General features: G+C 53.8%; 9 protein-coding genes across 9 annotated transcripts; 6 read left to right on the forward strand and 3 right to left on the reverse strand.

Annotated features, from left to right (window-relative positions):
- Positions 1–315: 315 nt before the first annotated feature.
- Positions 316–2,048, forward strand: J4E79_001631 (uncharacterized protein; the record flags this gene model as incomplete). Its single annotated transcript, XM_049350539.1, has 4 exons — positions 316–423; positions 720–783; positions 838–1,263; positions 1,564–2,048. The coding sequence occupies 4 exons, from the start codon at positions 316–318 to the stop codon at positions 2,046–2,048; spliced, it is 1,083 nt and encodes a 360-aa protein (XP_049215698.1).
- A 570-nt stretch (positions 2,049–2,618) lies between these two features.
- Positions 2,619–3,352, forward strand: J4E79_001632 (uncharacterized protein; the record flags this gene model as incomplete). Its single annotated transcript, XM_049350540.1, has 3 exons — positions 2,619–3,003; positions 3,086–3,227; positions 3,280–3,352. The coding sequence occupies 3 exons, from the start codon at positions 2,619–2,621 to the stop codon at positions 3,350–3,352; spliced, it is 600 nt and encodes a 199-aa protein (XP_049215699.1).
- Positions 3,353–4,236: 884 nt separating this feature from the next.
- J4E79_001633 (uncharacterized protein) lies at positions 4,237–5,315 on the reverse strand (the record flags this gene model as incomplete). Its single annotated transcript, XM_049350541.1, has 2 exons — positions 4,237–4,245; positions 4,278–5,315. 2 exons carry the CDS (start codon positions 5,313–5,315, stop codon positions 4,237–4,239), a joined length of 1,047 nt encoding a protein of 348 aa, XP_049215700.1.
- Positions 5,316–5,633: 318 nt separating this feature from the next.
- On the forward strand, positions 5,634–6,679 carry J4E79_001634 (uncharacterized protein; the record flags this gene model as incomplete). Its single annotated transcript, XM_049350542.1, is given in 2 exon segments — positions 5,634–6,477; positions 6,492–6,679. The coding sequence occupies 2 exon segments, from the start codon at positions 5,634–5,636 to the stop codon at positions 6,677–6,679; spliced, it is 1,032 nt and encodes a 343-aa protein (XP_049215701.1).
- Positions 6,680–8,132: 1,453 nt separating this feature from the next.
- Positions 8,133–9,882, forward strand: J4E79_001635 (uncharacterized protein; the record flags this gene model as incomplete). The annotated part of the gene is made up of 2 exons (XM_049350543.1): positions 8,133–9,598; positions 9,651–9,882. The coding sequence occupies 2 exons, from the start codon at positions 8,133–8,135 to the stop codon at positions 9,880–9,882; spliced, it is 1,698 nt and encodes a 565-aa protein (XP_049215702.1).
- A 249-nt stretch (positions 9,883–10,131) lies between these two features.
- On the reverse strand, positions 10,132–10,526 carry J4E79_001636 (uncharacterized protein; the record flags this gene model as incomplete). The annotated part of the gene is made up of 3 exons (XM_049350544.1): positions 10,132–10,236; positions 10,291–10,415; positions 10,472–10,526. The coding sequence occupies 3 exons, from the start codon at positions 10,524–10,526 to the stop codon at positions 10,132–10,134; spliced, it is 285 nt and encodes a 94-aa protein (XP_049215703.1).
- A 255-nt stretch (positions 10,527–10,781) lies between these two features.
- J4E79_001637 (uncharacterized protein) lies at positions 10,782–12,983 on the forward strand (the record flags this gene model as incomplete). The annotated part of the gene is made up of 3 exons (XM_049350545.1): positions 10,782–10,829; positions 10,897–11,302; positions 11,371–12,983. 3 exons carry the CDS (start codon positions 10,782–10,784, stop codon positions 12,981–12,983), a joined length of 2,067 nt encoding a protein of 688 aa, XP_049215704.1.
- A 1,184-nt stretch (positions 12,984–14,167) lies between these two features.
- J4E79_001638 (uncharacterized protein) lies at positions 14,168–15,824 on the forward strand (the record flags this gene model as incomplete). The annotated part of the gene is made up of 2 exons (XM_049350546.1): positions 14,168–15,503; positions 15,562–15,824. 2 exons carry the CDS (start codon positions 14,168–14,170, stop codon positions 15,822–15,824), a joined length of 1,599 nt encoding a protein of 532 aa, XP_049215705.1.
- A 1,118-nt stretch (positions 15,825–16,942) lies between these two features.
- On the reverse strand, positions 16,943–17,456 carry J4E79_001639 (uncharacterized protein; the record flags this gene model as incomplete). Its single annotated transcript, XM_049350547.1, has 2 exons — positions 16,943–17,095; positions 17,148–17,456. The coding sequence occupies 2 exons, from the start codon at positions 17,454–17,456 to the stop codon at positions 16,943–16,945; spliced, it is 462 nt and encodes a 153-aa protein (XP_049215706.1).
- Between the last annotated feature and the right edge of the window lie 1,006 nt (positions 17,457–18,462).

Below are 18,462 nucleotides of genomic sequence, written 5' to 3' on the forward strand. Positions count from 1 at the left end.
GAATATGGTTCGGTCGAGTGTGGAGGTTGCGAATGTATTGCGATGCCGCGAATTGGCGGAGGAGCTCTGGGCGGGGTCCACTTGTTTGGTCCCGCACAATCGTCACCCTGCCGTTGGTTTAGGCTCATCCCCTCTCCCATGACTAGCGTACCCTACCCTGCATCCCGCCGACTACATGCCCCGACGTTGATCATCTGCAGCTACTTCCCTTCCTCCACCTCAGTCTGTCGCTTCCACACCACCACATGAACTACCTGCAGCGCCTTAGGTAACACGAAAAGAGCTGGGGAGTTGACGGGCCACAACTTCCTCAACATGGCAGCCCGCAGCAGGCCCCGTGGTCAGTTGAAGGAGGAGTTCGACGAGGAAAGAGCCCTCTGGAACTCGATCAAAGCTGACGGACGTCGCGTTGATCAACTCATGGTACGAATATACTTTCTTCATTAACACCAGCATTACAATTTGCATCTCCATATCTATCGCCAGCATTCCTCACCATGAGCGAAGTACCGCGTAATCTTCGCGATTCTCAAGGCTACGTGGGCCATAACCGAAATAAATATGGAAGAGATCCAGAGGAGGAGCGGGATCTCTGGAAACAGATCAAGACAGATGCCAGACGCGCCGACAAATGCATGGTATTACACAGACCGTGCCTTGTCGCATGCATTACTTAAATCATCTACACATAGATCCGCTTCCTTGCTGACATGCCACAGAAAGAGTCGGATGCCTTGCAAGAGAAAATCACCGCCCTCGTCGCAGAACAGTCTGCTCGTCAGCGTTCGTTGCCCAACTGACTACTACATATTCGTCCCACTGTGCTAACCCGGCTAGACCGCGGCGAGGAAACCTCAGCCCGTATTGATGACGAGCTTGAAGACCTTCTGCGCGAAAACATACGTAATCTAAACGAGGCACAGACCCTTCTCCAGCAGGTCGAAGGCGGCAACGATGTCTCCACTCAGATAGAACTTCTGGCTGCCCTCCGTCAGTCGGAAGAGGCCCCGCCCTCAGCATCACGAGCCACCAGCGTTGGGCACGGGAAGTCTGGACGCGACCGCCAAGGCAAGCGAAAGCACAACGACAACATCGACGACCGCGACAGCATGGCTGCGGACAGTCCTGGAGGTCCCAGTCCAAAGGTCGTTATCAGCAGTCAGAAAGATCGACTGGTAGCCAAGTCGGGCAGTAGCAGAGCAGGATCGGTACCTGTTGCGAGAGAGGGCAGTGTGAAGATGGACGAAGACGACTCGGGTAAGGGTAAGATGGTTCTTCCTCCTTCCAAAACCAAGCCCACAATCAAGTACAAGACCAAGCGTTGAGCTGTACTTTGCTATCGGCGTTCACCTTAGACGGCAGACGATACCCACTGGCATTTTTCCTTTCGGCTTGTTCGAGGTTTGTAGTCGGATAGGCAAGCTCATAATCTCACCTCATCTGATCTCATACTTCTTTTCATGTGCTCATGCCACCATGTACCATCTCTTCTATCACAGCGCCCTTTTTACACATCATCCCAAGTCCCTTCAGACACCACGTCAACTGACGATATTATTATAGAAATCCGACCACGTCTTTCGCCACAGACAGAGGTCCTCTACCGAAACAACGCGAAGAACCGCTCTTCAGCGTCCTCCATGTCGTTCGAGGGCGAGGGCATCCTATGCCGCGTGACATCCGTAATCGGCGAAGGAAAGCAACGTCGGTACGAGATCATCGATGCTGATCCAGACCCACCGACACCATCAGTACCATACCGTGCTTCCGTCAATCATCTGATACCCATCCCACCACCCTCATCAAACACCACATTACCAGACCTTAGCAAAGGCAAGAATGTTCTCGCTCTCTACCCAGGTACCACTACTTTCTACAAAGCGGAAGTGGTGGCTGTCTGGAAGCAGAGTGATGGTAAGGTCAAGAAAGAAGATGGTGGCAAAGACGGAGATGGTGTGGACAATCTCGTTAGGTTGAGGTTTGAAGGTGAAGATGAGGCAGATCGCGAGATGAGTGTAGAAAGGAGGTATGTGCTGCCTGATAGATGAGCGAGTAGCACTTCGGCTCCCCAGGGAGGGATGGACTTTCGGTCATAGTAGGCTCGCATCGAGTCTCATTGTGGAGTGTTGGATACCATTGGGGGAGGTTGTTCTTTGGCATGGGTTGGCTGCGGATACCTCTTGTGGTGTATTTTTGCTTTTTACCCTCGCATACTCTATTCACGCTTTCTTTACTTAGTACTATCGATACCTTATCACTAAAAAGTCATACCCATCTGCAATGGTTCGCTGTCTAGTCAAGCCATAGAGTGTGGCCAAGCCGCTAGCATCAAAGCAAGCAAGCGCCATTTGGACACGTCCCAGAGCGCATCGCCAACACGCCTCAAGACTCCGCAACGCGAACCAACCTGACCCCGCACAAGACGCAGAAAAGCATTCTATACCCCGATCTAGTGTCGCGTCACTGAGAAGATCTTGGTAGGCGCCTACGATCCCACCATCAGACTTCCAATCCAATCACAAGCCCGACTACCGAAGCCATCAAGCCCGCGCCGCACGCCAACTCCACCAATATCCGCAGCTACCTAATCTCCACCACCCACCCACACTATTGTCGACATGAACAACTTCTCTTTCCTCGAGTCCTCCCAACAACAAGCCGCCCAGCAACAGCACAATCAAAATCGCCCTCCGCCCTCTCCCTCACATTCACAAGCCGGCAGTATTGCAGGATCGCAAGTTAACGGCGGCGGCCAAAACGGCGTTCCAATGGTTAATGGCCTACCCAGCGGCGGCCAGCAGACGGACATGAATCATCTGTGGGCGGTGGTGCAGCAGCTGAGTCAATTGCTAGAAGAGAACAAGGCGCAAACGAGGGGTATCGTGGAGGGTGTCGCTGCGATACAAGGGAGGGCTGCACAAGAAGAGGGAGGTGAGGTCGGTGGGCTCAATCCGAGAAGTGCAAGTGGAATGGGCATGAGGGAGGTTAATGGAGAGATCAATGGTATGTTAAGGTCTGCATTGAGAGGGTTTGGACGGCGATGTCCGTCTGGACTCGGATGAACACATACTGACCCACATTACAGCAGCGACAGTAGCACATCTACAATCACAGCTCTCGAGCGCGCAAACAACCATCGCATCCCTGACTTCAACCAATACATCTCTCTCCGCCCTCCTCACCGACTACGAATCCGCTTTGACCCTCCTCCTCGATAAACTTCGTCCGTACGCTTATTCGCAAACCTCGGCCATGCTCGCTCTACACAAACACTACCAGGGGCTTCTTGACCAAGAACGCTCGACATCTATGGCACTGCGGCTTGAACACGCAGACTGGCAGGCTGGGCTGAGTCGCGTCGCGGAGAACGCAAGGAGCGCATTAAGATGCCAGAGCGAAGTCGAACAAGGATTGAGGGGCAGATGTAAAGAGTTAGGCGAAGAGAATCGCGTGTTGAGACGGATGGTGGGGTGGGAAGAGAGGGAAAGTAGTGATGATGAGGGCGAGGACAAGGCATAGTTGGGCTCCTGTAAGATGTCATAAGAGGTGCATGCTGCACGCATTTTTGTTATGCATAGCGTTGGCGTTTGGGGATATCACAAGTCGGTCACGCCTCAGGAAGGGCATACCCACGGCTGGCGTATTCTTTCACCAATTGGACGATACTGGAAGACAGGAATGTCACACATACTCAATTACAAGCTCCCACGTCACTTTCAAGCAAACAAGATTCTGGATACATATCTACATGAAAGTAGTACCGTTCGCCGAATCTTTCATTTGAAACCGCCCCGATATCGTACACTGGAAGTTTACTATACAGGACGCATCACCCGGCCCCTGGAGCCACCAACATCTCCACCATTCTCTCCATAACGATAAAAGATCGCAATCCACCCTACGACATGATACGCATCCGCATCCCTCACAACTCCCAAAAAATCTCCTTCAAAACCATGCACGTCATAGGTACCATCGTCTTGATACACAACTGAAGCTACGTTGTGCATCTCGCACATGATGGTGTGGCCCTCTGCTTGAAGCCAGGAGCGCGTATCGGCCACGTCTTGTTGCGAGACTGTGGGATGGGCGGGAGGTAGGTTGGCTAGTTCTGTGGCCGGGGGGAGAGGAAAGAGAGAGTCTGTTGATGGAGATGTTGAGGGTGGGGATGGTGAAGATGGGGATGGAGATTGGGAGCGCGAATGACGGCGCTGTACTTCTCCATAGGGTAGTATTTCAGCGCTCCTGAAATCGTGTAATTCGTGCAAGGCTCCTACGACGATCTCTGCGTTTAGTTCTTCCCGGAAACGTTGATGGATAGCATCGTTGCGTGCTATGATAGCTTGCTCGATTGTACCGGTATTCACGGGACTTGTTCCAGGATCAGAAAGTTCGAAGCTTTCAGGATGGGCAAGTTCGGGGGGGTCTTGACTGGTTGCGTCCTCGAGGATTTCGCCTTCCTCTGAACCTTCTTCGTGCTCGTGGGTATGAGCAGATGCCCACCTCTCGTAGTCCTCTGAATCCTCGTCAGCCTGACGGTCGTCGTCGTGTTGCTCTTGCTGGTGATTCTCATTGTCCTCTGCATTCTCCGCGGCCCTCGCTTCGAATTCTTGCATATTCTGCGGGACCCAGACCTCGCCAATGAAGTTGGAACCCCTAATCATCCAGTTCACACAGTTCACTAGCCCACTGCGTCTCGTCTCAAGCTCTTGGCTTGCCCTAGAGCCAGCAAGACCGTCCTCGCTGAGCCTGTTCCGGATATGATTCGCTACGATAAGCTCAAGCCAGTTGTCCCCGATCTCTTCATGCCAGTCGCATATGAACTCGTGCGCTTGGGGATGATGTTCACGATGCCAATGCCTCCTCACTTCGCATACAATGTACACAAAATCCAGGTCATCATTCCGGATTTCTGCATCGTACCATGAGTCAGCGTAAGCCATAAGCCAGTAGTAAGCCTCGCGGTTGTATGCACCCTCGTTGTGCTCTTCTTCGTTATCGCGTATTTGTTCGGGTGCCAGAGCATTAAGGAGACAGAAGACCGTCCGGCACATGGGACAGGCGTTGCGGTTCTCACTGGCTGAATTAATCCAGTCGAGACAACATTCATTGTGGAAGATGTGGCCGCATGGAAGGCGCACTGCAACGCCATTGTTCCAGTTGAAGTCTTCCCAGCATATACTGCAGGACTCGGGAAGCTGCTCGGAGTACTGAACGGACCCATCCATGGTAGCTATGAATTGCCCCATTGCGGGCAAGTCTGGCACGCCACCATCTTGCTGGTCAGGAACTGGAGCGGAAGTTTGCATCGACATGGTTGAGTTGAGTTAGGGGTGTTGCTTGCTTGACAGTTGGGGGCAAACGAGTGGAAGCTTATATACAGACTCCTTGGGGTTCATCGGGTCTTTCCCACAGGGAAAGCGATGCTCAGTACATGTTGCGGGTAGGGTATTTCACTTCGCGCATCGCCACGACTATATACCCCACATGTACTGCTACCTATAGCCATTCACTATGAAGGCAGTCACATGGCTATATATAAAGCACGAGAAGCGGAATCACCCACCGCTGCAGTCCACACTAAAAACACACTCGCACACCACACTCAACCAGCTCGCACACCCTGCGCTGATATGGCGTCCAACATCCTCCCCAGCCTCGAGCACTTCCTCGGCGAGCGAATTCATCAACAAGCCCGAGACTTCGGGACCATCCGCGACTCGAACTGCGCGATATGTCTGGAGCTCCTGCAGGTAGACCCCCAAGAACCGAGTACCCGCCTCGCTCAACTCCCCTGTCAACATACACTGCACCTCCAATGTCTACGAGACATGACGGAAGGCTACACCGACAACCGCAACAAGTGCCCAAGCTGTCGACAAGAGCTCTTCGAATTGAACTTGCTACCCCCAGCAACGGAAGCGCTTGCGCGCAAAGATAAGGAGACGTATTACGACCGTGATGCGTCTTTTGACACCAAGCGCTATACTGAGCTATTGACGATCACCGACAGCCTTTTCGACGAGCAACGCAGACTCCATGGAACTGGTTCGGAATGCTATGTCGGGATTCCAAAACGTGTATGCGCATCGCGGATCCAGGCGGGGCTTCAATGGGTTATGATATGCGAGATGCACGCTGCGGCTGAATCCGCATGGTTGGAGCTTGAGGTTGCTCGGCGTGTGGAGGACCAGCTTAGACATGCTGATATGTTGGAGACTTGGTCCGGTCGTATCTTCATGGGTGCGTTGGAGGTTATGCAGGATATGTTCGATGAACAGTTCCAGTGTTCGGATGATGAACGCGAGCCCGAGGACCGTGTTTCGGTAATGGACGAGGATGAGGAGGAGGAGGAGGAGGATGAAGGAAATGAAGAGGAAAATGAACGACCAACCCCGCAGCCGTTGAGAGGATCCATGAACGAGATTTTCGGCGAAGCTCTTGCAGCGCCGTGGACTCCTACATCTCGAGATTATCGTCCGACCGAACAGTCTCCGAGCCCTCTGAGGGTTACACCACGGCGGTGGTCAACCCAGAGTCTCCCACTACCAAGCCCGGATACGACATTGATGGTCGAAGACTGGTGCAGAGAGACGCAATCCGCACCGTCAGCTGCAAGTTCACCTACGTTTTCACATACATCATCAGACGACATATTCGCAGCCCACGTATTGAATAATGTCGGCCGACAAAACCAAAGCGCTCAGCAGCGGTTTCTCCAAACCCGCGAGAGACTTCGGCGAGATCGAGTCATCGTCCTTGAGGTACTTAACGTGGCCTCGGCGGAAATATATGGGAACCGGGCGCGACGGATCACACTGCTTTCTGGAGTTGTAATTGGGATTGTGAGGGATGTTGATGGATACGACATGGTGGGTAGTATGGCGATATTTTGGCGTTGGAAAGCACAGGGTTGATGTGCTTCGAGTGCGTTTGGACGTCAGAATGACAGGTGATGGGTTGGTTTGCAGGCTACAAACGCTGTTTGTGCGTTCGAGTAGAGGGGTATCAATTGGTTTGTTTGCTTCGATCGTTTGAGGTTCGTGGCGCCTGACCTTCGCGCTGCCTTGTCGGGACGACATGGTGTTTTAAGAAAAGTGATGGCGTCATTGACGAACGACGTTCACGCCGACAGCGCACGTTGGACGTCACGCTGATGAATACTTCGTCCCATGTATTCCCCCTCTAGCGCCATCTCAGGTGTACAAGTACCTCTCCAATCCCCCCAACTTCTTCTTTCCTCATCACTCAGACATGGTCTGACCAAAAATGACTACCCTCACATGGGATGTCTGTCTAAAAACACGATTCCTACCCTGTCATGGGTTTTGTTGGAGTTGAGAAGAAGATTGCGATGTCGATCGATATGACTTGAGATGGTCTATTGACATGGCGCACTAGATTTTGATTTGAGCTGTGACTCTGAACATGACTTTCGCGATGGATTTTTGTACCTAAGCATAAAAGATGACATGAATAAAAATAGGAGATTTTTGAATAAGCAATGATTAGAATAACGGACGAATAACCATCCCAACTCGCATGCCCAGACGTCCGCTCGCTAACCCCCGTCCTTACCCCAGACTTCTACCTCGGCACAACTAGCAATCCCCCGCTTATCGCACCTCACCACTTTCACTTCCGTCCCCCGTCCGAGTCCACTTCTAACGCAATCGAGCTACCCGACGTGCTGTCTTGGACTAGTCACCCCGTTTATGCAGCGGCGTCAGCAGAGATGCCTCGGGGTAGAGTAGAACCGGTGGATGGGTGCGCTGGGTTACACCATGCATGTATCGCGACTTCCCATCTCGAAAAGTGTCGCTGTTATATTTCAGACATTTGGATCACTAAGCAGGAGAAGGAATCGGTAGAACGTAAGTTACTATTCCTGTGTGTACGTGTACTTGATTGAGTGGTCGCTGATAGATGCCGAGTAGGATTTCGCTGACGTCTATATCGCCGGGCGTCTGACTCTGCAAGCCATCAACAAGGGCTACGGCACGGAGCACATCGTGGATACCAATAGTGGGCCAAGAACCAAGAGTGATAAGAGTGGACCCCGTCATTACAAGTTGATTCTGCTCCTCGACATCTTTGCGACGTTTCCTTAGCCAGCACATTGAACCGCCGCCATGGTGATCAAATCCCAGTACTCGGTCCCTATACCCCAGGTCTCACTACCAACGTACATCTTCGACTCGCCTACTGTGGAACTACCGAAAGAACCGTTTTATCTTTCAGCAAGCGAACCTGAAAAGTACAACATCTCCTTACACGATCTCCGTCTCTATGCGAAACGCTTCGCTTCAGGTCTGCAGCGCGCAGGCCTTCAACCAGGAGACCGCGTGTTACTCTACTCGGGAAACACGCTCTTCTTCCCAGCAGTAGTGATGGGTATCGTCATGGCAGAGGGTGTCTTTACCGGCGCAAATCCCACTTACATTGCCCGAGAGCTAGCGTACCAATTGAAAGACAGCGGAGCGCGCTTCATGGTATGCGCAGAGGGCAGTTTGGACACAGGAATCGCAGCTGCGAAAGAGATTGGCATGGGTCCTGAGCGCATCTTTGTCTTCGACGATGGTGTTGCCACGTTCGAGGGCCGTAAAGTGGAAAAGAAGACGGAACTCGGAAATGTCCGCCACTGGACTGAACTCCTCGATACGCCAGAACGCGGCGACGCGTACTCATGGCCCGACTTGAAGACCCCAGAAGAGCTCGATCGCATAGTTGCGCTGAACTACTCCTCGGGTACGACTGGTGTCGCAAAGGGTGTCATGATAACGCACAGGAACTATGTCGCAAACTGCAGCCAACAGATTCACATCCAGACCACCAGCCCTGACTACCATGAGAAGCTAAAGACGAAGAAGTACCTCTGCTTCCTGCCCATGTATCACGCCATGGCACAAGCGATCTTCTGTTTCGGTGCGGTAAAACAACGCGTACCGGTTTACATGATGCCCAAGTTCGACTTTGTCGAGATGCTACAGAACGTATCAAAGTACCGCATTACGGACATGGTTCTGGTACCCCCGGTCATCGTGGCCATGGCAAAGCATCCGGCAACGAAGAAATTCGATTTGAGCTCTGTAACGGGCGTGTCCTCCGGCGCTGCCCCACTCGGTCGGGAAGTCATTGAGGAATTCGAGCGCCTATGGCCAAATGGCCAAGTCAACGTCAAGCAAGGCTACGGCATGACGGAAGTAACTTGCGCAGCAACGACATTCCCTCCTTCAGCCTACTCGTCCAGCTTTTCTGTCGGCGAAGTCCTAGCAAACTGCGAAGCAAAGATCGTCGTAGATGACGACGGCAAGGTCGAAGCGCCGCAAGGCGAGAGAGGCGAGATCTGGGTTCGCGGACCTAACATCATGAAGGGGTACTGGAACAAGCCCGACGCGACCAAAGAGACTCTGACGGAAGATGGGTGGTTGAAAACGGGAGACGTGGCTTACGTGGATGAACAGAACCACTTCTTTATAGTTGATAGGAAGAAGGAACTGATTAAGGTCAAGGGTCTACAGGTTGCACCCGCGGAGTTGGAAGCGCTGCTGCTGGACCACCCAGACGTGCAGGACGCTGCTGTTATTGGCGTTAAAGCGTAAGTTTACCCGCATTCTCTACAGTCTGTATCAACAGCTAACCTTTATCAGCAATGGCGATGAATTGCCTCGCGCGTACATTATGCCTCAGTCGCCCGAGAAGGCGACTCCCGAAACTGCGGAGAATATCAAGAAGTGGCTGGCTGAGCGCGTTTCTAGACATAAGCGCTTGGAAGGTGGTGTGCATTTCATTGAGGCGATTCCGAAGAATCCCTCTGGCAAGATTTTGAGGAAGGAGTTGAGGGAGAAGGCTGCGCTGGAAGATACCAAGGCGAGGTTGTAGATTTGATAGAAGCGTTCATAGAGGTAGAATCCCTGCAAGATAGCGATTCAGCGTTCAGCATAAATCCTAGGCTGATCGAGTGTTGAATCCAGTCAGAGCTGTAGTAGTTTCTTGCTTCAGATCTTTCCGTCCAGAATGTCAATTGGCCCCTGAACATGGATTTGATGTCTTCGTGATTCTTGCTGCTTTGATATATACATGCAGCATGCTCCGCCTGTGACCGTCCTGGATCATACCCGCATTCTGACTCTAGTTGCTTCGTTGTCCGTTCTTGGCCGCCCTCAGCTCGTCCATCTTCTTGACTCGCTCCTTGAACTCGTCGTACTGGCACTTTTCGTATGAATGCCTCTCGTTCTAGATTTCCTGTCAGCCGCCCGCTCTGGCCCTTCTTCATCCATGCTCGCGTACCTCGCACTTCCATGGTAGGTAGTACTCCTCGTACCGACACCGGTTCAAGGGGATAAGAAGATGTGCGCATGAGTCTCGGTAGGGAAGCGGTAGTTTGGCGGCGCTCATTTCCTCGCGGGTAGCCTCTGCGGTCCCGTCAGTCTCTATTACTTGAATGCGTAGGATGCGTGGGCAGGCGTACTCCTCGGCTCGCCGTCAAGGCCGACGGCATGCTTGATGGTTTCTGTGACAGTCATACTGGCGGCCCGGGGTGTTGTTTATCGTCAATGGCGCGCGGGGGGCTGGTGGGCGGAGGGTCGTCGGCGGGCGAGCTTGGTGAGGTTCACTTGGTGTCGGCAAAGGCAGCTGATGACCCCGACGCTTGGCAGGGCAGTCGCGAACGCGGACTCCAACGCGCCTTCCCCCAGGTCTGACGCGAACCGCAGACACGCCTTCACGAAATCACTTGACACGCCCCCGAGACACCTTCTACAGCTAATCGAATGGTGAAGATGCCCCCCGCGCCCGATGGCAAGATTTACTCGGCAACATACAGTAATGTGCGCAGTCCCCACTGCTTGCGACACCTCACCTTTGCGACGATGCACTGACAAAGCCCGCCTGCAGGTCCCCGTCTACGAGTGCAATGTCAACGGCAACCATGTCATGCGCCGCCGCGCCGACGACTGGATCAACGCGACCCACATCCTCAAGGTAGCCGACTACGACAAGCCTGCGCGAACCCGCATCCTCGAGCGCGAAGTCCAGAAGGGCGTGCATGAAAAGGTCCAGGGCGGCTATGGCAAATACCAGGGCACATGGATACCGCTGGAGGAGGGACGCCATCTGGCAGAGCGCAACGGCGTCCTGGACAAGATGCGCGCCATCTTCGACTATGTCCCTGGCGACCGCAGCCCTCCTCCTGCGCCTAAGCATGCGACTGCTGCGTCGAATCGCATGAAGCCGCCCAAGCAAACTGCGGCTGCGGCTGCTCGGAATGGTAAAAACGTCTATTCGCTTGAGTCTATGCAGTGTAGGAGGTCACTCTCATTGGTCGTCGTCAAGCTTGGATATGGGAGACAATGCTGACTGATATCGCAGCATTCGTAACCACCAGCGCGCAGTCGCAAGTCAGCGAAGAGCCGTACGAGGCCTCTCAGATCAGGTCGCAGATCTTCCGCGAAGAGACACCGGATAACGAGACTGTCATTTCCGAGTCGATGCTGGGCGACGCAGATATGCTGGATTCATACTCGACGGGCGGCAATAGGAAGCGCAAGAGGGGGATGGATCAGATGTCTCTGCTCGACCAGCAACACCAAATATGGGCCGATCAGCTGCTGGACTACTTCATGCTGTTGGACCACGAATCAGCCGTCTCATGGCCTGAACCACCGCAGAGCATTAATCTGGACCGACCAATCGACGAGAAGGGACATGCAGCCATGCATTGGGCGGCGGCTATGGGAGATGTGGGGGTCGTGAAGGAGTTGATACACCGGGGAGCGCGCATCGATTGCCTATCGAACAACCTAGAGACTCCCCTCATGCGCGCAGTCATGTTCACCAACAACTTTGACAAGGAGACTATGCCCAGCATGGTCAAGATCTTTCAGCAGACAGTTCACCGGACAGATTGGTTTGGAAGTACCGTATTCCACCACATCGCAGCGACAACGAGCAGCTCAAACAAGTACGTTTGCGCGAGGTGGTATCTCGACTGCATCATCAACAAGCTGTCGGAAACATGGATACCAGACGAGGTCACACGTTTACTGAATGCAGTAGACCAGAATGGCGACACGGCGATCATGATTGCTGCGCGGAACGGGGCGAGGAAATGCGTGCGAAGTTTGCTAGGACGTAATGTCTCCGTAGACATAATGAACAAAAAGGGCGAGACGGCAGACGATCTGATCAGGGAGCTCAACAGTCGACGACGAACGCATGGACGCCCGCGGCAAGCTTCATCGTCACCTTTCGCGCCACCACCAGAACACCGGCTCAACGGACACGTCCCGCATCTGGATGGAGGACCGCTAATCCCCGTGCCATTCCCCAGCATGGCTGTCCGAGAACCTATCCAGTACCGCTCACAGACCGCTTCAAATCTCATGAACAAAGTCGCGCCAACGCTGCTAGAAAAGTGCAAAGAGCTAGCCGAGGCATACGAATCCGAGCTGCAAGAGAAGGAGGCGGAATCCTTCGATGCAGAGCGCGTAGTCAAGCGCCGCCAAGCCGAACTCGAAGCCGTACGGAAACAAGTCGCCGAGCTCCAGCTCATGTCGAATGGCATACACATCGACCTCAACGACGACGAAGCAGATCGACAGCAAGAAGAAGAACTGCGGTTGCTAGTAGAAGAAGCCGAGTCGTTACTTGAGATTGAACAAAAAGCCGAGCTGCGTCGACTGTGCAGTAGTATGCCACAGCAAAATGCCGATACTTCGCCTGTGGACGTTACAGAAAAGATGCGACTAGCTCTCCTACTACACCGCGCGCAACTCGAGCGGCGAGAACTCGTCCGAGAAGTTGTCAGTAATCTCAGTGTGGCAGGCATGAGTGAGAAGCAAGGCACGTACAAGAAGCTTATCGCGAAAGCGCTGGGCGAGCGCGAGGAAGACGTCGAGTCCATGTTACCGGAGATTCTGCAGGAGTTGGAGGAGGCGGAGACACAGGAACGGGCTGAGGGTTTGGATGGGAGTCCGTTGTAGGGCTTTTTGGGGTGAGGTTTTGGACTTGGTTGGTTTGGTGGATTAACGAGTATTTATGATCAAGATAGCGAGACATCTATCTCTTAATGTATACATGTATTCAAGTCTGGTCTACCGTTTGGCGATATGTCTTTCTCGCAAGCTACTCGCCTTCATCAACATTGCCAAGAGGATGTCGTGCGCCAAGTTGGATCAAATTTCACGTGTCACAAGCATGCCATGTGGGTACGCACCTGTCGGGGTGCATACGGCTGGAGTATCAAGACGTTTCCAGGGTTTATAACGCATCTCATACAAGGAAGGAACTAAACAGATGCGCTGAAGTTTATGTTGGTATAGAAACAGGTCTGTAGTTATCCGAAGACGATGTAGCCTCCTTAGCTTTTTTCTATAGTTAGACTTCGCGGGAGATACGTGCCCAGTCTTTTCCCTGAATGCAGTAATGGGTGCTTGCAAAGGCAGGATCGCTTGCGAAGACATAGAGAGCCGAAAATGGACAAAGGCGGGCTGGACTGTAAGAGCATCACTCGTGTCTTATCTCTACACGTCTTGTGCGCCTTCTATTCTGTTAGTTTTCAAGGCGCAACCACCACGTCTCTCCCCTCGACCAACGACGGCCCCCAGTTTCCAACCCGAAGTACCTAGGTTACCGCGTGTATCTCGAAAACATCCGGCCGCGCTCATGGTTCTTGAGTGTGCCGCTAATGCGAGACACTTGCTGGCACATGGGTGCCCAGGTGGTGTGCGTGGGGTTATTATCTCTCCCATGACCCTAGATGCAAGGCGGCTCGCTCTCACGCATGAGGCTAAGCTATGACGTGCTCAGGCGGAACTGCGGTCGACACCCAACCTTCATGACGGACGTGATGGAGCCGGAGAGCGTGTTTTTTGGAGGATGGAGATGAAAGGGGGAGCGTCTAAGTTTGTGGGCATGCTGGGACGCGTGGGCACGGAGGTAGCTGGCGCGCGATTGGACACTGGGCTCTTGGAGCGGAGTTCTCGCGGAGGTTACGGCACCTGGGGATGCAGGGGCCGCATCGCATTGTGAACACCTGGATATCGCCAGCTGCTTAACACTGTCCAAGACAGCATAGTGTCCTGCCGCCCAAGACTATCACACGCGTGCAGCGGTCCCACTCACCTACCATCCGGTACTGTCATTCGCTTGCGCCTCCACTCACCTTATGCCTGCTGAGTCCATACCGCTGAGGAAGAAGCCTCCGCCGCATCCTCGCAAAACCCTCGTCCACACCCTCTCCGAAGACTTCACCCTCGAGCCCCCAAATAGAAGTACCTCGCCCGTCGTCGCTTCCGGGTCGAGTTCTCGCCAACTCTCTCGCACACGCTCTTCGTCGCGCCAACATCGCAAAGCCAACGGCAAGTCAGCGCTCAGAGAACCAGACAGCCCTGGCAATTCAGAACTCGAGTTCGACGACTGGGATGAACACGACGCGGCCATGCCGTCAGATCTGAGACCCTCATTGGACCACGCCGAGTATGGGCGCGCGAATGCGCCCCTGCTCGGGCGCAAGACGGAGGACGACAACATGGACGACGGGTTGTTGGGAAGGAGCACACATCACTTCCACGAGCGGGACCCCGAGATCCAGGCCAAGCACGAGACGCGGAAGAAGTACACCTACGCCGCGTTTCTGCTTGCGCTGAGTCTGGTGAGCTTCACAGTCCAGACCGAGACGGCGGTATACATCCAGCACCAGTTGAAATGGGAGAAGCCGTACTGCATGCTGTACATGACGCACGGCTCGTGGATAGTGTTGTGGCCCGCAACCCTCTTCCTGCTGCGACTCCAGCACTGGAACGAGCCGTGGCCGACCTTCTGGCGGCGCCACGTCCAGCTGCTGCGCCAAACCGCCCTCATGGTCCAGCACCAGAACCTACACCCCACGCCGCGCCAATCCCAAGTTTCGCCCGTCCGCTACATGCTCAAGATGACATCCTTCATCACATGCGCCCTCACACTCGCAGGAGGAAGTTGGTACGTAGCCGTCAACCAGACGACAGCCAGCGACTTGACCGCCATCTACAACTGCTCCGCCTTCTTCGCCTACGCCTTCAGTATCCCCATTCTCCACGAAAAGGTCCGCGCCTCCAAAGTCGTCGCCGTTGCCATCGCCATCGTGGGCGTCTTCGTCGTCGCATACGGCGACCAGTCCCCCGCAAAGCACGGTTCTAAATCCGGAGGCGGAGCCGGCGGCGACAAGGCGCCCCCGTCGCACGAAGCTGAGAACCGCGCTTTTGGCAACCTCGTCATTGGTATTGGCAGTGTCTTGTATGGCCTGTACGAAGTGCTGTACAAGAGGCTGGCGTGTCCTCCAGAAGGCGCCGCACCGAACAAAGGTGTTATCTTCGCGAATCTGTTTGGTAGTTTGATTGGCGCCTTCACTTTGAGCGTGCTATGGATCCCGCTGCCTTTCTTGCATTACATGGGATGGGAACTGTTTGAGCTGCCGCATGGAGAGCAGGCGTGGATGATGGCAATCAGTGTTTTGGCCAATGCTAGTACGTTCCCCTCCTTCGCTCCTTCCCCAGCACACCGCAATACTGACTTCATATACAGCCTTCTCAGGAGCCTTCCTCGCGCTCATCTCCCTCACCTCGCCCGTCCTCTCCTCCGTCGCCGCCCTTCTCACCATCTTCATCGTCGCGCTCGTCGACCAGCTTCTACCCCCGCCGCTCAATTCGCCTCTTACACCCGCGGCTATTGTTGGAGGACTTCTCATCATCGGCGCGTTTAGTTTGCTGTCTTGGGCGAGTTACAAGGAGATGGATGAGGAGAGGAGACACAAGCTTGAGGAGGCGCCTAGTGAATTGGATGATTAGATGGGCGCGTCCAACCAACGACGATCCCGATTTCAAGCCTGTTTTCCAAGCCAAACGTACTACTGGAATTCCTCAATCTTTCTTGAAGAAAGTTGAAAAGCCAGTCGACGAAGAGGCTGCAAAGGGCATCATGTTGAACGCCGACGGAGAGTATGTTCAGGTCATGGCATGCTGGTGTTTTGTCGGCTTCGGCTGGGTAAAACTTCTTTTGTTCTTCTTTTTGGGAGAGTGCTCCGCACTTGCATATTTTGGGTGGTCCATCTGGGATGATACATTTCGGACTTCGTTACGCGCCGCAGATGAGGCATCATATTGGGTTAGAATCTTTGGAATTACTTGTCGTACTTTGGTTTGGCCAGGCCATAATAGTATAGCATGCATAGATGGGCGTTTATTTAGGCGTTGCAGAGGGTAGACTATAACGTCACCCCGGTCGTTAGAATGGAATTCTGGTTCAGTTTACTACGTTTGTTCTGTGGTGTTCACTTGTTTGTCTGAAGGAAACGACATGACGGGTGCACTGTTTGGGTCGGAAGGGAACGATATCAGTATTATTACGACTAGAAATATGGAGAAGTAAAGGTGATGCAATGATAAAAGTGTCATTGTAATATCGCTATCGGGATGTTGGGTGCGGCATTGGTTGACCCTTAACGCGAACCTGGGTAGGGAGGACTGGATGAGGAGAAAGGGTCTCTTTGGATAAGGACTTACGAGGGCAGAAGATGGTATATCAGTAGGTGTTCAGCCACTTTATTCTCGTTCGAAGGCATTTTTTTGATATTTCAGCCAGTCCGTTGTGGTGGCTTGCGCTTACACCGTCGATCGCTGTTTCTTGTAAAGACGAGGCATGCGTCGTCCCTGAGTCCCAAAATTACATGAACTTTCGTGATCACGGACCGCCACGGTCGGAAGCATCGAGATGCCTCAGAACACCGCTTTCACATGCAAATGCACAGCATGGTCGACCCTGAGTCTCAACAGTACCAAATACATCAACACTGGAAACGCAGAGCTGCTAACCCTCCGGAGCTCAAAGACGATGCGATAGAGCATACACCTGCATCATGACTTGCTCGCCATTACAGCACGAGAACACCCTGGAGTATGTAAGCAACTCAGTACAAGAGGGCCAGTGGACCTAGTACCTCAGTTCCCCAAGATTCTCCTCTTTTGCCAGTTACCCAGACGATTTTTTTGTCAACGACTCTCTCAACATCTTCTCTCCTCCATTTGCGTGCGTTCAGCGACTTGATACCCATCTCCTCGTTCTAGCCATGCCTCTTCTACAGTCAGTACCAGATGCGAAGGATGCCGACGTACCCAGGCCGTTGCGTATCGACAGGTCAAGGTCAAGACGTTCGCCTCCTTCTTCGCCGTTGCCGGCGGCTCAGCAACAGTCTCGTCGGTTTGGGACGTATATCCCGCTGGGTGTTCCCCTTTCTCCATCACCACTGCCTCGTTCAGTATCAGAAGTGTCTGCTTCGCAGAGAGTAGCTCACAGTCCGTCACCGCGAGTTCAGCCAGTGCCAGATCGTTCACCGCCGCCTTCTTCGATTCCGTCGCCGGTGGCTCAGCAGCAGCACCGCCGGGTAGAAGGCTCTGGCTCGCTGAGAATTTCCCAACCTCCATCATCACGGGCTTCGTCTTCTTCGAGTCAGCAGCAGCATCGTCTTGTGGAAGACCCAGCTTCGCTGAGAGCTCGTCAATATCCGTCACCACAAGCTCAGCGGGTGCCAGTTCGTCAAGATGGCGAAGCACAGAACCGGTTGCTTGTCACCAACTCAGCAATCACTTCGCCTTTGCCATCACCATCTCCGCAACAACCTCGCCGATTAGAGCTGTCTACTCCGATACCCTCTCGCACAAACTCAACGCCATCACCACTTCTTCAGGCAGTAGACACTCCTCATCGTGACTCCGACACGAAGACACCACTGTTAGTCCCCCTATACATCCTCCTCTTTCCCCACTACTGCTTTTGTCTTCCAGCTTGACTCTAACAACATTACTTCCCAGCAACACCCTAAACATCAGACGCAGACTCACAAGTCTTGCATTCAACGACCCAACCACGCCCTCTACACCCCTAGGAAACTCCATCTCGGTATCCACAGTCGACACACCCAAGCCCTCCACCTCAGCCTCAACCTCATCCACCTCAACAGCCCAATCCGCCTATCCCACCGACGGCAAACAGCCATCATCACCACCACCAACACCAACAATAACGCTCACCCTCCCCGCCCCCCTAACAACCACACTCGCCAGCCCCCAAACCAGCACGCCCATCCCCCCCGACACCACCACCCCACCAGCACCACCACCGGGACCCAAACCGCGGCACCGCACCCCCCTCCAACTAACCCGCTCCCTAACGACCAAGCTAAAAAAACCGCTCGCCGCCCTCTCCCTCCTCACCGCCCGCCGCACGCCACCGGGTACCACAACCGTAAGCCGCGTAGCCGCCGCAACACAGAATTGGCTGTGCACCGCAACGGCCATGTCGCGGACTGGCGGCGGTTTTGGCATACAGTTTGAGAGTAGTACGAGGAGTGCGTTGGGTGAGGTGTTGGAGGAGAATGGGTATGTGGGGCGGAGGGCGGAGAGTCCGGTTGGGGATAGGGTGGGGTATGGG

This window comes from Alternaria viburni (genome assembly GCF_023758015.1).
Source record: "Alternaria viburni strain BMP 2772 chromosome Unknown scaffold_2, whole genome shotgun sequence".
Lineage (NCBI taxonomy): Eukaryota > Fungi > Ascomycota > Dothideomycetes > Pleosporales > Pleosporaceae > Alternaria > Alternaria viburni.